This window comes from Labrus bergylta, chromosome 14 (genome assembly GCF_963930695.1).
Source record: "Labrus bergylta chromosome 14, fLabBer1.1, whole genome shotgun sequence".
Classification (NCBI taxonomy): domain Eukaryota; kingdom Metazoa; phylum Chordata; class Actinopteri; order Labriformes; family Labridae; genus Labrus; species Labrus bergylta.
This window is the reverse complement of record NC_089208.1, coordinates 19,946,362-19,963,854: the sequence shown is the minus strand read 5'-3', so window position 1 is coordinate 19,963,854 and position 17,493 is coordinate 19,946,362. Positions and strand designations below refer to the sequence as shown.

Below are 17,493 nucleotides of genomic sequence, written 5' to 3'. Positions count from 1 at the left end.
CAATGTGTTTCTTGCAAAGACATCATAGTGTGATAAGGACAGAGTTAAGTATGCAGCTCTACCTTCTGAAACCAACTTGCATAAGTATTACCAGCCCTCGACTTTTCTGCATATTCACATGAAACAACTGCAAATAAATAAAGACTTCTAGGGTTGAATGATATAGACAATATATAACATTACAAACTACATATTAGGACTCCTTTATTCTTTTTATTTATTTTTTTTACAAATAAGAATGGTCAAAAGCTTTATGTACTTTGATCATAAATCCAATTTGTGCATCTGCTTTTTGAACATACCAATATCTTGTTGTTTGTTAATCAAACAGTTAAAATGATAAGTCTGCTTTAAGTCCAGGTTGTTGCATTGTAAAATGTGGAAAAGTAAGGTTTTGTTTTTTTTTTAAGGCAAGTGTATTTGCAATATGTAGGAATAAATATAAACTATATTAAATCAAATAAATACTCAAGTTCATTGTGGATCATACAATATCTTACAGCAGGATTTTCTAATCTACTGATAGTGACTTACTAAGAGACCCACTGTCCTTAATTAACTTCTAGCTTCATAGTGTGTGGCTATGAGTCAGTAGACATCTGTCATGCTGGGTTTTTATCATGTTTGGCTGGTGTGAATCCGATTATCAAGTTGTAGTTCATGTGTCATAAATCTGCGACACATAGTCGCCTCGTCCTGGGTTCACAAGGTAAGGAAAGATGTCACAGCTGAGTTTGGTGACAGAACTCCTTTAGTAAAGAAATATAATGACAGCTAATTTTTCAAGCTTAAGAGCATATTATAAATGAGACGTTCAAGGTCTCTGAGGACGTAACACTTTCTGTATTTAAAACCAACTGTGACAGCATGAATAATTATGTCAAATTCAAAAGGCTTCTGGAAGGGTTTTACATATGATTATGGGGAGAGAGCAAAGCTCAGGGACAGGTTTTTACATCACACAATAGCAGCCACCATCAAGGCGAGAAAATAAGTATTTCTGTCCACATACTTGACATTTTGTTCTACCAGTGAGTAATGCAATATTTGAGGTATGAAAGAAAGGGAACAGTCAGTTATATTAAATGGCACATGACACGGAGTGAGCTGTGTAAGTGAGTCCTGACAGGAAAGCCATGAAATCTAATGCAAGACCCACAGTGGAAGTTATTTACATCATGTCTATAAGGTCAGTAAATAATGTGCTCATTGTGTGCCATGCAGCCCAGCTGCCTCTGAGATTTTCCTTTCAACGAAACACTACACCAGCCAATTTCTCCGTTTACTTCCTCTGAGGTGGGATATAGTGCAAGCAGATGCTGAAGTGGAGAATAAAAAGTGAATAAATAAAAGTAAATAAAAACCTCCAGACTCTTTTATAGAACACCGCTCAGAGACAAAGGATATGGAGCAAACTACAAAGCTTGAAAGACGCTCTAATATTGATGTTATGTAAGGAGGTTATAGCTTTGTGCAAGCGCGCATGTGAGACATACTATACAGGCATTTGTTGCATAAACACTTCACTATCTGTTATTTGAATTGTTGCTCCCGATCTTCAGGCTTCTCAAATACTTTTTGTCATATTATAATGGTTGATTGACATTCTACATCGAATACTTTTTTTTCTAGTTTTAGTTTTTCTTGTAATTTCGAGGGTAATTGCAGTAAACTTTTTCAAAATCGAGAAATTTAAAAGATTAGAGAGCAGCAAAATAAAAAGAAACTGTTGTAAAAAAAAAGTTAAGAAAAAATATACATTGTAGTTTTTGTACAGTGTGTTTGTTCATGTGCAAATGGCAACAAACCTCTATTCTATCCTCCTTAATGGAGAAGTTAGCAGGGAGTCAGCAGAATAAAGGAGCAAGGTAATCTCTGTGTCATGCTGCAGAATCGTGTACTGTTTCTTAAATACCACCATCGCACTTTGACCTTGTGCTGCATTTAGAAAGAGTACAAGTTAGAGACTTTGCAAAGGCTAGACAGGAACAAGAGACCCCACACAGTGTGTTGGCAGTGTTTCTTATCAGAGCCACCCAAAGGCTGCCTCCTGGAGCAGCTTTGATCTTTGAGGAAGGTTGGCAGGAGCTGGGAGAGGCTGACAAGGAGAGGAGTTGGTCAACCAAAAGAGTAGCGGCAGGATTCTGTCAAGAGTGATCCACATCGAGAAACCTGAGCGGGCTGCTGAAGGAGAATGGCACTGAACCCTAAAGAAAGAACCAAACATACTGTCTGTGTCACTAAAGATATTCTTTTCCTGCTTCAACAAGGGCTCTGGCTAGACACCCCCTAAAGTGTATGGAAACTCTATCGTGTCACACATTAAGAGGGAATATTGCCTCTTTTTTTTTTATCTTCATATAAATTATTTTTTTTTGCATCTGCAGGATCAAGGAAAGATTGGTGTCATCTTCAACGTGGGGACAGATGACATCACCATTGATGAGCCTGCTGTCTTAGTAAACGACGGCAAGTACCATGTTGTACGCTTCACACGCAGCGGTGGCAATGCCACGCTCCAGGTGGACAACCATCCGGTTATTGAGCGTTACCCTCCAGGTAAGACTGATGTGAAAATGTATGTGGATACAAAGATGAAGCATGACGCAACTGGATTAGCGAGAGGATTGCATGGCTGTTTGTTTTTTTTTTAACATGAATCTTCAAATGAGCAGTTGGGAAATATACTGTTTGCAAAAAAAAAAAAAGAAAAAGATTGGAAAATTGCCTTGTGTCTTATTTTAAATCAGTTTTCCCTTCTAGTCATTGCATGGCTCTATAAGATATCCATTAAGTTGGCACACACATACAATTGGACATGGCATATTGGCTGAACAATATCATAATCTGAAATTGATTCATTTGCCCCCAGCTGTCTTCCTAACGATATCTCACATGGTAAAAAAATGTCATCAGCCACTGTTGTTTGTGCTGCCAGTTTGTCAGACCGCCGGTGAAGGATAAGAGACGCAGATTAGAAAAAGGTTTTCTTAAACAGTAAATTTGATCAGCTTCTTCATCCCCCTCTCTTAAAGTGGTGTTTTATGAATATGTTATGGATATGCAGGTTTTCAAAAGAGATAATTCTTTAATTCTTATGTTGTTTATGTCTTATTATAGTTCTTATCTATTTGTTATAAATGAACCAACCTCTGGACCACATTTAAAGAGACAGCGTTGACTTACACCTCTGAATGTGGTGCTATTTATTCAGCTGATAAATTCTTGTTGACAATGGCAGTTTAGTTTTGTATATGCTTAAATTTACATACATCATTCCAGTGGAAAGGTCACCTTAGCATTTTGTCTCATTGACATGCACAGATTGATGGATTTGGCTGAATTTAAACTGTAAACTGTCAGTTATAGGGCTCAGCTCTGTAATGACAAAGTCGCTTTCCTAATGCGTCAGGACCGTTTCTTGACAATAAATATCATCCTGCTATACGTGAACAATCAAATTAATTAGAATCTTTACTGTGGAAAAATATAAACAAGGTCTGTTTGATCAGCGTGCAGCCATTCGCTTTGTCTGACATCTACCCTGCGGCAGTAGTTTCAGACCTTAGAAATAACTATATAGATATAATCAGTCTTGTTGCTGATACTAATAACAGTAATAATACATGTTGTGTATAATGCACTTTAGTTTTAAAACAAATCTCAGACTGATACATAAATGAGCCTGAAAACACTTAAGAACAAAACCGCGGGGTACAAGCATCAAACTGTCACAGCAAGCTGAGTTAATTTACATTTATAAAATCATATGAGCTTGATGTGCCAGGTGAAGTCTGTTCTATGGGGGCAACGCTCTTTTAAAGAGAAATGTTTTCAGTTATTTTTTTGTCTTGTTTGCTTCTGTAGATCTTAAAGAGGCATCAATATTAATTTCAGTCTGTTTCATAACCAGCTAAAAAAATCCTCACAGGAGCTTTCAACCATTCAAAAATATATTAATGATCCCTTCCATAATGAGACATTAAGTTGATATATTTAAATTACATTCCAATGCATTCATTGCTATGCATAGAAAACCAACACTGCAATAAATGCTAACAGACAAAATGGCTGATATAGAAAAACACAAAGACATGTTACATCTTGCCAAACAACAGAGCGAAAGTTGAAAGCTCACAAACTTATGCACCCACCAAACCAAATATACACTGAGTCCAAACATACATAATGTGATCACGGCCAGCTGTGCATTAACCTGTTCTGAACCAATCCACCAATCAACCTTATTTAGAACAGGTGCACCAGCTGGCATAGCGGGAGGAAACCAAATCTCTCCTCTGCCTCCAGCTGGTGCTTCAAGTACACACACATGCACACACATGCTGCAGTCACACATGAATAAAATCTGTCTAATGCTCGCGCTGTGTGTGTCGTGCACGGTTTGCCAGCCCCCTCTGAGTAATCAGTGTGTTTTTTAAACATTTCTGACGAGAATGCATAAAGTGTTAACAGCCGTGATTGAAGAGGGGGAATTAGCTGTAAAGAAAGCGTACACAGAACAGATGACAATATGGTGAATTAGGAAACAGAACAGTTAGACATATTATCAAATGTAACCTAACATTAGTGTTATAAAGGCACCGCCTGCAGCTTCATACCCAGATTAAACCTCCCGTACACTGAAGCCTTTAACTAAAACATTAGCTTCACCTAAAAACTGTCATGTACTTTATTTCTTAGACTTTAATACTTATCCTTTTTTATTTGTTTATTTGTAAGGATCCCCATTAGATGTACCCTAGAGCTCAGCTATTCTACCTGGGTCCTCTTCCTGGGCTTTAGAGGTTTCAAACAACATTGTAAGGGTTTTACTGTAATTTATGTCCTTATTGTTTGCCCAATATGTGGGTTTAACATGTTTCACACTACCTGATTGTATAAACCAGGTACACTACACAGATGCACTTTTTCTAGAATGTCTCTTAATGCATTATACAGCACCCCCCCCCCCCCCCCCCACATGAAAATATTTAAAGAACCTCTCCTGTATACATTTAAGTAGAACACATTGGACAGACAGTGACATTAAGAGTGACAACTTTGCAGATATGTTATAGAAAAACAAGGTACTTAAGACTTTTAGCCAAGTTTGAAATAATACACTATAGATCATTGTTTGAGCAAATCATGAAACTTGGCTGAAACTTTGCCACACATTTGATGTTTAAGTTTTGCCTCCTACAGTATATTTCCCAGGGTACTTTTCATTGGTTAAACAATCTTGTGTGTTTGCATGTCTTCAATAGAGAGCTGAAGTCATGGCCAACTTGAGGGCAGTCTCTGGACTGTTCGCTCTGATTCCACTATGTAGTTTTGCTTTTTCAACAAATCTTCCTTAAGTAGATCAGAAACGGGTGTAAATGCTAAATGTTCAACCAGCACTTCATAATAAAGTCTGACAATCTTGAAAAACAACAGGAGTAAACTTCAGGGGCTCCAATGAGCTTTTGATAAAGAGATGCAGTGGACATCTCATTGGAGTAAGAACATAATGTTCATTTTAAAGTTCATTGTTAAAATACTTTGTGGAACAGAAGTGGGGCAAGACTTTGGCTCCATAATGATTCTATTCAGAGGTTGTAAATGAATGTATTGAAGCCTTTCTTGTTGTGTTTTTTCCTGAAATAACTTCTGTTTTAAATGTGCATTAAATGATTTGATATTTTACTGTAATTGCTTTTTTTCAGAAGATGATGCTTTGATTAAATGAACTAAATGAACTAAATGACACTAACTAGTGTAGCGCATTACAAATAGCCTAAACGTTTCTCTAACTAGCATTGACGCTGTTATTACTTATAACTAGATAACACTGCCGCACAAGTTTCTTTTAACTCACAGCCGAGTTAAAATTGATAACTTGTTAAACCTGTTGGCCATTATAACACTGTATCTAACCATGTGCTCTTTCAGCCTGCAGACTTTAACCTTTAATCTGTCTCTCCAAATTCTTTGAAGGACACTATGATAATGAACGACTGGCTATTGCTAGACAAAGAATCCCATACAGACTCGGTCGGGTAGTTGACGAGTGGCTACTCGATAAAGGTAAAAAATAAATGATTGATTAATTAATCCTTGAAATAACCACTAAATAACCTTCTCCCCATGAGAGGTGCAGAGCCAGAAGACAAGGGGTACAAAGATGCAGTAACAGAGACGTATGCCTTCATTTTTAATTGGAACTTTTTTTTGGTTGTACATTTTGATGATTAAAATAAAGCTTTAACTAGCTCCTTAAAAAAGAAAAGGCCCGTCAAAGGGATGTGGCGTACTTGCTGTTTGCTCTTTGTCATCCTTACATCTTGTGGGAAAAACTGCATCTTAACAAAGATTTTAAACCGATTTTCTAAAAACACATAACCCTTGTCTAACCCTACATAACCCTCTTAACCACTGTGTGTAATTAGACATTGTGTGTAATTACAAAAAACTATTAAAACTGCTGTGTGCCATCAACACCATCAAAACTAACATGTGAGATAATCAATCCTCCTAAACTGGAATTTATCAAAAAAATGAAACATCATAGTAACCTGGATGTGTTTTCTCCCAATGAACTTCCTCTCCCTCCCTGTTCCCTTCAACCTTATGGTGTCTCACCTTGTACTACAACGACCATGTCAGACTCCCGAGCTCAAGACTTTTGCTGTGACAAAACAGCCGTGACAGGCTGTTAAAGTAGATCACTGTTTGCAGCCATTAACTTTGCTAATAAGTATTCCCCTGAGAAGGGCCCATTACTGCAGTCCTCCTCCCGTGATGTAACACTGCTTATCAGTGAAGCCACTGACAATGGTGCCATTAGATATCTTTGAGCAGGTGAAACAATTGGACTAGAGGGAAACCAGAGCAGAGCATGTTTCAAAGAGCTAATGGCCAATGATGGAAGGATGGATGGAGGAAGGAGGGGCTTTTAGTGTCATTCAAAAGTAGATAGTGTTAAGTAAAGGAAAACTGCCATCTTAATTATTTGGCTATTTGAGTAAAAGAAGCCATAAGATTTGCATCCCTGCACCGTCTGCTCTGGAGTTAAGAGATAAATAGATTTCCTTGAAAAACCATCTGTCTCCTTTTTCCCTGCAGACACTCTGTTAAGTCAGTGCCAATTCAAAATGACAATCTCTCCCAACAAAACAATTAAATCGCCTCTTAAACATAGGCTCTACTCTTCACCTGAAAAATGTAAACCTCTGCTAACTACCCTCCCCCCACCTTGAGACTAACATCTAAATCTAAATCTTAAATTTCTAACTATGAATGTTATGATCCCGAATCAAACCTGGTTCAAATGACCTCTCTGTGTAAGCTCTCCCATATGACTCTTCTATGTCTGCTCTACTGTTCTCTCCATTATTCCACCTCTGTCTCTCTCTTCATGTCTATGTCTAACTTTAGGGAGACAGTTGACCATCTTTAATAGCCAGGCGGCCATTAAAATTGGTGGCCAGGACAAGGGCCGGCCCTTCCAGGGTCAGATTTCAGGCCTTTATTACAATGGCCTCCAGGTGCTCAAGCTGGCAGCAGAGAATGATCCCAGCGTGCAGGTGGAGGGAAACCTGCGTCTGGTCGGGGACTCGCTCACCGTGATGACCACCGACACCACCTCTGCCACCCCGCTAGCAGTGTCTGACATGTCCACCACAATCATGGAGACCACCACCACTATGGCTACAACCACCACTCGCAGGCAGAGGTCGCCCAGCCTGAGGGAGAGCATCTCAAAGGTCAGAGAGGAATATTTCCAGAGACAGTTAGAGGTGAAATGTTTTATAACGTAAACCTTCTGTGGGGAGTTTTAAATGAGTTATGAAACAGACTAAAATTAATTCTGATGCCTCTTTATGACCTACGAGCGCAAACAACACCATCAGCAAAAAGATGGACTATTTCTATCGAGTTATTTTTAATGCCAGTCAGTGCTGCCACGGGCATGCCAGACAAAGCGCTTTGCAGCTCCCAGACAGGAAGTGCCTTTATTGACTTTTTCTGCTGAAAAGATTCACATTGAGTGATATGTTTGCAAAGTCTAAGACAGCAGGGGGATTTTTTTGTGTAACAGAATTACTCTTATGCATGTACAGGACAAGATGAGTGAATACACTGGAGGTAACACTCACAGTAGCTTTAAAATTAAGGTTTGATTTCCATTTCCAGAAGGAAAAATTAATGATGTTGAAGTTTTGTAACAGAGGGCAAAAGGCGCAACAGTGTCAGAAAACAAAGCCTATGACTCATCTTTTTATGATGTTGGTGAATGGCAGTTGGGGAGCAGTGCGTTGTTGTTTTTTTCCTTTCGTTGTTGCACATATTCATTTGTAATTTCCTTAAAATTAACACCAGTGTTCTTTTTTCATTAAGGTATTGAAAATGTCTTTGCCCGTTATGTAATACCAATTATAAGAAACAAGACATTTTAGCAAATTATAGTCTTAAAAAGAAGGAAATAAAATATATGTTTTATACAAAACACCTGTAAAATAATTTGGTAATTCCACTAAGTTTACAGAGAGATGGACATCTTAAACAAGTGTCAATGATACTTTGCTTATTAGAGAGCATTCAATTGATTCAATGTCAATCAATATTCTTGTTTATAATTATATTCAGATGTCATTCTCTTCCAAAGTAAAGAAAAAATCAGCAACACAACATACATGTCTCTATGTTCTCTTTGTGTTCTGTTAAGAAGAGAGCTAAAGGTGTAAATACCACACCTGAAATCTCCATAATCTACTCATGTCACTGAACATCCTCATCATAAATATCAAAACTTGTATTAAAAGTCCAATAGCAAAACATTTTCTCCTCTTTGAACAGAAGTCTGTAGTTTGTAAATTCACCGATCACCAAGAGAGGACTGTCATACAACAGGTTTTGTTCTCTGTGTTTTTGAACTCAATAAATGATTCATTTATTTTAAGTGGAAAATGATCACGTTAATGATAACAGCATTCAGGCCTGAATATATTTTTGGATGCCAAAAACAAAAAGGCTTTTTATTGAAAACATTTGAAGAACAGATTTTCACACATCAAGGAGTCACAATGCTACATTTAGACCGGTGAACGTGACAGAGTTGATATGAATCCAGATACTCGAAGCTGCCACTCTGGAAGGATTTCAGCCTTTGTACTAGAATTCCTGATATTTCAGAGAAAATCCTTTTGCCTTTTTGAGGAAAAAGAAAGAGTGCATTGTACATTACCTTTCTCTGCTCCACATTCTCTCAAACTGACTTCTCTGTATATTTAATTTATCCAAGTGGTCCATTAAGTAGCCTCCTTTCCTGCTCCGTTCAGGTATTCTGCACCCTCTGTGCAACTTGAGTCATATTTTGACATGTGGAATTCAGTTTTTGGAGTGATATTTTAATATGTATGAAAAGCAAATTATGAATGCTGACACAAAAACATGGACATATCCCTCTGAGTATTTGCTCTCCATCAGTGTTGCTCCTTCTCTGTTTGTAAACACATAGAGTCAGCCACAGGGCTGAGGGAAAAAAAAAAAAAAAGAAGCTGCATATGGGCACATTTTGGATTTGTAGTCTTGCTAGTGTTGCTCCGAGCAAAAACATTGGAGGAGTACACTGCTGCGTGCTGCAATTTTTCATCAAATAGGACAGCCAACAAACAGAAAACACACTCGTTAAAAAAGAAAGCACAATTCTAGAAGATGGGGATGCGTTGAATGCATGTTTGTTAGAATGTTTCTCTCTTTCCTTTCAGCCCCAGAACTCTGATGATATTCTAGTGGCATCAGCCGAGTGTCCGAGTGATGATGAGGACCTGGAGGAGTGTGAGCCAGGAACAGGTGGGTCAGGCATGGGGAACAAAAAGATTGGTGTACAGCCAGTGATGTTACTTTACCAAGAATTGCAGACACTGAGGCATCATTATTTCCAAACTGTCTCTCTTGTATTTGTTTATGTTTCTGCAGCTATTATACACTCATTTATTCACAGGCTCAGTCAAACAGCTGTCCTCATTTGGATACTTGTTACATACCAGCCTCCATTCATCCTTTGTATTTGCTTTTAAGTCCTGTCTGTATGTTACTAAATGGACAGAAAAACATCTCTATACTGAGCCCAGCAGTCATTAAGGGTGTCTGAGTGTGGACAGCAAATCAGGCTTGTGACAGAAACAAGCTGTGGAACTTAAAAAGGAGTGTGCCCTTATTATGGTAGCTTCAATTATTAATCTGACCTTATCGGAATTGTTTGTTGTTGACCGGCCCTGCAAAGCGTGACTCAAATAATGATGAAAGAGAGCCTAGCAGCCATAAATAACTAAACTCTGCAGACTGAAATATTCCTCCACAACCAGAGGACATTCTGACCTCAGAGTCGGATCTGAGTCAAATTAAAATGCTGTGATGGATCATATTTGTTGGGATATTTATTGTGAACGTACAGCTAGATATATATGGGATTTGTTTTGATTAGGAATCTGTATTCAAGTTGATTTAACATAACAACGCACACACAAGACGCATGGGTTGCTTTCAATATATATTCCACTTGTGCTTCTTTCAATAACCTGTCTGTGATTTCTCTTGTCACCCCCTTGGTCCCTGCTTCCAGACGTGCATACAGCAGCATGGCAATTTCATTTACTGTTCTTCTGTCTGTCATGTTTGTTGTATGCTCTTCGTTCAGCTGCCGCCTTTTATGGGCCATCTTGTATTTTTGTGTCTACATGTGAGCTCTTTAATGTTCTCGCTTTACTGTGTTACATTTGCATAATATTGAAACATTCTTAATCTGTACACCCACACATTGGCTTCATGTAAGAAGCAAAAAACTGCACAAGAAAAAAACAGCGTTTCTTTCTGTTGATGCACACAAGTCCTTTAATGTAAAGATGAGCATTGTGTGATTGGAATTGATATCACTGATAACGAGCTAGCAAATCAAATGTCTGAGTAACAGAGGAATTTTCTTTATAATGAGCAGATTGTGCTTCTGTTTTAATGAGCACAGTCAGAATATGATTCTGTTCTAATTTAGGATCCCCTACCTTTTCTGTTTCCTTTCTAGGAGGTGAATTAGTGTTGCCTATTATTACAGTGGATTCCCTTGAGCCCCCATCCATCGCCACCCGTTACCCCGTCATCCCTCCTCCCCCTACCCTCCTCTCCCCTCTTGAAACCACCAAAGAGTCCCTGATTCTCCCTCCTCACCCTTCCTGCCCCCCGGACCAGGAGGACTGTGGTGACCCTGTGGAGGTCTCGGCCTTCGGCTCTGGGGAGATGACGGAATCAGATGACGAGGACTTTTACAATAATAACTCTCCCATGGTCACTGACAGGACAGTCCTTCCTCCACCTCCCACCTCTGGTGAGGGTGGAGTCCAGAAACCCCGCCCCCTACCTCCTTATGTTCCCACCACCAACCCTGACCAGCTCCACATCCCTGCAGGCAAAATGAACACCCGTGACCAGGTGCTTCTGCCCCCTGCTCCTCCATCCTCCCGAAACACACCAGGACTAACTTACCCCCCCAATTTTCCCCATGTGCCCACAGCCAACCCCACAGTCTCCGACGAAAAGAGCCAACCGGGTGCCGTGGAGGTGATCAGGGAGTCCAGTAGCACCACGGGGATGGTTGTTGGTATTGTGGCTGCTGCTGCTCTCTGCATCCTTATACTCCTCTATGCCATGTACAAGTACCGCAACCGGGACGAGGGCTCCTACCAGTCAGACCAGAGCCACAATTTTGCCAACAATTCCACTGTGGAGGGCAACGGAGCAGTGGTTAAGGACAAAAGCACACCAACGGCCTCCGTGGCCAAGGCAATCACAAAGGGCAAAAAGAACAAGGACAAAGAATATTACGTCTAGAGAACAATGAGGGCAAGTTTGGACTGGGACAAGAGGACGAGAGAAGATGCTTTCATTTTGCTCCCTTGTTTTGTCAGAGAAATTTCACAGGAAACAAAATTCAGCTGCACAAAGAAACTGTATTACTTTAAACAGTGACTTCTTCCTCCAGAGTCAAGGTTGCTCAGCTCCTATTCGTGATAAAAAACCCTCATCAACAGCACGAGATCTGACTCATCCTCTACGTCACAACGTGCACTCAGTCTGCGTTCACCGACTATTTGTTAGCGAACCATTTTTTTTTTTATGTTTAAGAGGCACATCCACATAGGCTTTGTATATAGCATGGTGCAGTGAAGAAAGTGCTGAGAACATCCAGACAGATTTGCCTAAATGTTTTCTTTGTACTTCTTTGTAATGCCCTATCTCAAGTCTCAATGTCCCCATTATGATATATGAGGCAGAACAGGCCAGTTATTGAATTGTTACGGTAGATGAGCAGAGAGCAGCCCAGTAATTCCGACTACACTGCAAAAAGAAATGCCTTTATTTGGATAAGACATCATCTCTGCAGCGTCCCTGTTATGTCATGTGCTTTTAAGATTCCCCAGTCACTCTGCCTCGATCTGTCCACAAGAGATGGTATTATGTTGCTGATTCACCATCACCATCATAAATGAAGCATGATATTTAGCTCTCCTGGTGAAAAGTACAGCATTTTCAAGGGATGATGTCACCACTCAACAAACCGTATAATATGATGGATCATAAGCATTAACTATGTGAGATTTCACAGTTGATCTGCCATGCCATTCCTAGTAGGAATAATTGTGAACAAGTCAGTCTACACCAGTGAAGGTATTTATCCGTAAACATTGCTAGTATGTACATATGAAGGTCAGCAGATATGAAAAGTGTTGTGTATGCAGGGGAACAGGTATGAAGAAGAAGAAGAAGAATCATCTGAGATGCTCTGCCGCCCTCCGACCACCACAGATTCCATGACAACATCAAAACCACCAGAACCTGGACTTCACAGGAATATTGGGGGATTCACTTACGAGAGAGTTTTTCTTCTATTAAAGGGAGAACCAAGGCGCCTCAGCAGAGTCTGGCTCTCTCTCAATGTTTTCCTTACTCCAAACTGTCATGGGATAATTCAAAAGCACACGGAAAATGTAAACATATCTTTGAGACATAGATATTCCTTGTAAAGCAGCCAAACGTATTGTTTTTTTTTTCTATCAGTTACAAAAAGACTTCTATGAGATGAATAATTGAAGGTTTGTGAATTGTATTGATATTTCTCTGATATTGATGTATCTTGTTACCACTCCTCTTAACACGTTACATTTTAGATTGCCTTTGACTTCAATCCAGACGAAGAGCACACTTTCCTCTGATAGCTGCAAACATCTTCTGTTTCTGCATTATTTACGATTTCAGATTGTGCAGAGAAAACACAAGGACAAAGCAAACAGATGTTTGTTGCATTGTGCATTTTATATGTGCTGAATCTGTTACTCAATGGATCTGATAATATAAAGCCATTTTCTGTGTTGAGTTATGTCTACATTTACTTATTCATGCTCTGTGATTCCTTGTTCTTTTTTTTTATGAAAGTGCCATTCAACATGAGCTGCTCAGCACTCAGAAAATATTCCATCCCTCACTCATTGCTATTGTATAGTGTTCATGTGAAATGGATTAATATGTGTACAGAACGTGGATAAATATGAAAATACACTTGATTATATACTTTGTACACACCTGTGTTGTGTGTTGCTTCTTACAGATTCACAAAGAAACACTCTTTCTGTGTCTTTCTTAGTGAAGATATTATTTCACATACTCACTGAAAAAAAAAAAGGGCTATCTAGGTCAGGGGAATTTGAAGTGAGTAAGAATTTCAGGTAGCACTTTTGTGGTAAATGAAGTGCATCCTTTCCCAGCTTCATGCTTTGAAATATTTATACACTGCACTTATTGCATACATTTGTGGACTGATAATTAAGCTTTTGGGACAAAAGAAACGTAATGAATTCACAATGATGTAATTTTACACAGGTCACACTTTGCTAACAAGATAAGTTAACATGTTTAACATGAAGAGATGCCGTTTCACACAAATTGCAGTCCATGATGTGTTTTTATATGCTTCTTACACTTGAGTTTCATCATCATCTCCTCTCTCTCTCTCTCTCTCTCTCTCTCTCTCTCTCTCTCTCTCTCCCTCTCTCAAATGATCTCTCTCCCTTCCTCGCTGGTGTGTTAGTAATGCCTTGATGTCCATTATTTATTATGAAATGAAATGTTTAAGGGTTTTTCTGCACCTTACACTGCTGCTGCCATCTAGTTCATGGCTCCAGTAAAAAAAAAAAAGTTTGAAGTTAGACTGAATCTGACCAGCAATTATATTTTTTTAAAGACAGTGTATTAAAAGCTGTTGGACTTGGACACTGGTTTAACTCAGTTGGTAATACAGAGGCTGCAGCCCTGGGTTGGACTCCAACCCTCAGCCTATTGCTGCATGTCACCTCCCACTCTTTCTTCTCCATTCATCCTGTCATTCTCTGGCAAATCAAAAGGCCAATTAAAATTTAAAAAAATCATGTTCTTTGTCCAAATGATATCCCTTGATGTTGTGGATGAAAAATCAGAAAATTTAAATAGTTAAAAATGTTGTAGCACAAAGCTGTGAGTTTCTTTCAGAAGGATTTATCTTTGAAAAGATGCTAACACCTTGCATGATGGGAAATGAAGCAGCACAGCTTTGAGGGTTTGAATACAGACTGTATATAGGTAGTTGGTATAGCCACTGTTGAGGCATGTATTGAGCGTATTGAGGCCTTGATTTTGGAACTAAAGCCGGTGCCGTCTTGTTTTTTTGGGGGGGTCAGAAGTGAATGTATTTAAATGAGAGGGGGAATAGAGGTCGAGATCATTGTCTGAATTTAGCTGCGGCTACATGTAACTGACAGCGAGATGCACTCATGTGTCACTCCATGCAGCCAGGCTCTTTATTATGCATGACTTAAAGGCTTAATAGAATTTTAAAGGGTTAGTTAACATGTATCTACAACATAGCTGTCATGGGCAGCCACAATGACCAAACCATTTTGCACAATGCTGCAGTTGAGTTAAGCCTTTCTTTATTGACTTAATTTTATGGTCAGCTCAAAAGGGCCATATGCAGTTATTTTGGCACTTCCATGTTAACTTTGTTTTTCATCAGTCACAAGAGAGCTCATATAATGCCAAACATGATATTGGAAGTGGTTTACAACATATCAGCACAAAAATCATATTTTTCACAAGTGCTTTTTATCTGATATGTTCAATTTTTAACAATGTATGTGTTATTTACAGCAGACATTGTGTTTCAAATGCATAATTATACAAAAGCATTGTTGAAATAGAATCGGTTTTGTCCACCACTCTGTTTTAACTGCATGTTCGTTGGCACTTACACAAATTGTGTGTTGTCTGACTACCCCCTGCTGAGGACAAGAGGAACTGTAGGATGAAGAGAAAGGTTAACTCTGGTCCACGTCACTGAGTGCCAGAGTGATGTGCAGCATAGTCACAAATGTAGCCATCAATTTCTTCAAGAACAAAAGAGGTTTAACACAAAAAGACAAGAATTTAGTGAGATTGCATTTCAAACCGGTAGGGTCACCTGTCCCATTAGCCTGCTTGTGCTGAGAGGGATGGCAAACAACCCTGTGGGCTGAGTGAGGAGCGATGTCAGTGCAGGTCTGGTGTAGGTAAGGTCTGATCTGTGCTGACATAAGGTATCAACAAGGTTGGTTACGGGATAGGATAAGCCACTTTTGAGCATTTTTGGGATGTCACAAGCCCAAATAGGCAAAACAACAATGACAAGAGAAGTCCAGATGACAACTGCCAAGTCTTTTCATTCTGACCTGCCTCTTCTCCACCATTCAAGCTGGGATTTCTTTATATCGTAAGTATTAAGAATGTGACTATTTGTCCTATAACTGTCTTTTTTTATCGTAAGGCTTTAAACAGCTATTAATGTTTGTAGTTGTTGCAAATGTAATTACATTGTTAATTGTATAAATTGAAATTTTCTTGGTGAATTTGTCAAGTTATATTGGAGCCTTATTTTATATTTGAATATTTCCCCATTTCCAGAAACCTCCCACACATGTGAATACATGAATATAATGGTAGAGTAAACTTTGGAACATATACAGCTGGAGAGCTTGGACAGAAATTAGACTTTGTTTGACTCTGGTTTGCAGTTGCCAAAGCTTAGTGATTGAATGTTTTGATACCGATGACATGGTGACAAAAAACTGCCCACCAAGGATGGGACAAGATTTTTCTTCGACTTATATCTGTTTCAAGTTGAAATGTAATGATAATAATTGAATAACGCATTAGACTTTTATAGCGATAATATTACTGCTAAGTGATGTTTTTTTTCTAAAGAGTTCCCTTCAACTTCTCAAGACTGTTCAAAGAGCAGGGGAGCAGCAGATGAAGTTGTGTGAGGACTGCAGGATGCACAAAGCAATCTTGAAAATGTAAACAAAATGGAAGAAAAAAAGCAGGAGTCCAACATTGTGAGAAATATACAGAATATCTTAAAGGCTTACAATAAAAAAATATCTGACTTCAACCTTTATTAGAGCTTGTGTGAGGTATATAACACTAACACTAAGCATTAATTTAATCTGTAATAAAAATAGTTGTGGTTTAAAGTGGCATTATGTAACATGAATATTTCAATGGAATGTAGCCAATAGTTGCCACTGCAACCTGTTTGCAACCCAAACATTCTCCTCTTAGAGTCAATGTGATTGGCTTACGTGCAAACCAACCCTGATTGTTTGTTCTGAATTACCTGAATGTTTAAAGGGTAACTAAACCCCACATTTTCAGTTGTACTGCTCTGACAAATACAGATCATACACACATCTATTCAAAGGAATGTGTCAATAAATTTGATATTGTAATATTCCCTTTTAAGTAAAATTCGAATGAAATAATTTTGCATACTGCAACTTTAATTGCACACTGTATTTTTAACATTAACATAGCAACATTTTTAAAATTTAAGAAAACTGTGCTTTAAACTGTTTTGTATCCACCCAGTGACATAATTCAATTGAATTCAGAAAGCTTTATCGGCATCAATGTGACAAGATTGACAAAGCATATATTACAATAATAACATAGTCCTACATTAATAGTAATGATTAATTATTAAATAGTAACAATAATAATTATCAATAATGATATTATGACGAGAGTAATAATCCGATATCTTAAAAAATATATATCTCAAATATAATGCAAAACAAAAATAAATAAATAAATGAGTTAATAAAACAAACAGTTCTTTTTTACTTGTCTATGCCAAATTTGTTTCTGCAACCCCTCGCAAGTATATGCATATTTGGATTTAATATATTTATTCTATACCTGTCACCTGAAAAATTAATTGTATGTTGTATACTATATCGTATTATTTAATTGTATTTCTTATTTGAATATTTGCCTTTAGTATTTGTATATTTGTATATTTTCTGACATTAGGCATCTACAGGCTTGCTCCAACAATATTTCGTTGTACTTATACAGTGACAATAAACATATCTTATCTTATCTTTTTGC

The 17,493-nt window shown here is 38.3% G+C and overlaps 1 protein-coding gene across 5 annotated transcripts in view; it reads left to right on the top strand.

Moving 5' to 3' along the window:
- nrxn2a (neurexin 2a) overlaps window positions 1-13,612 on the top strand; it is a 126,180-nt gene extending 112,568 nt beyond the window's left edge. For 3 of the 5 annotated variants that reach the window (XM_065962821.1, XM_020633392.2, XM_065962822.1), the window contains 5 exons: window positions 2,388-2,559; window positions 5,980-6,069; window positions 7,420-7,748; window positions 9,753-9,837; window positions 11,066-13,612. In XM_065962821.1, coding sequence (XP_065818893.1) covers window positions 2,388-2,559; window positions 5,980-6,069; window positions 7,420-7,748; window positions 9,753-9,837; window positions 11,066-11,868 — 1,479 coding nt within the window. In that variant the 3' untranslated portion in view covers window positions 11,869-13,612. The remainder of the gene's footprint in view (window positions 1-2,387; window positions 2,560-5,979; window positions 6,070-7,419; window positions 7,749-9,752; window positions 9,838-11,065) is intronic. The other 2 variants (XM_065962824.1, XM_065962823.1) reach the window with 1 other exon arrangement.
- Window positions 13,613-17,493: the final 3,881 nt, after the last annotated feature.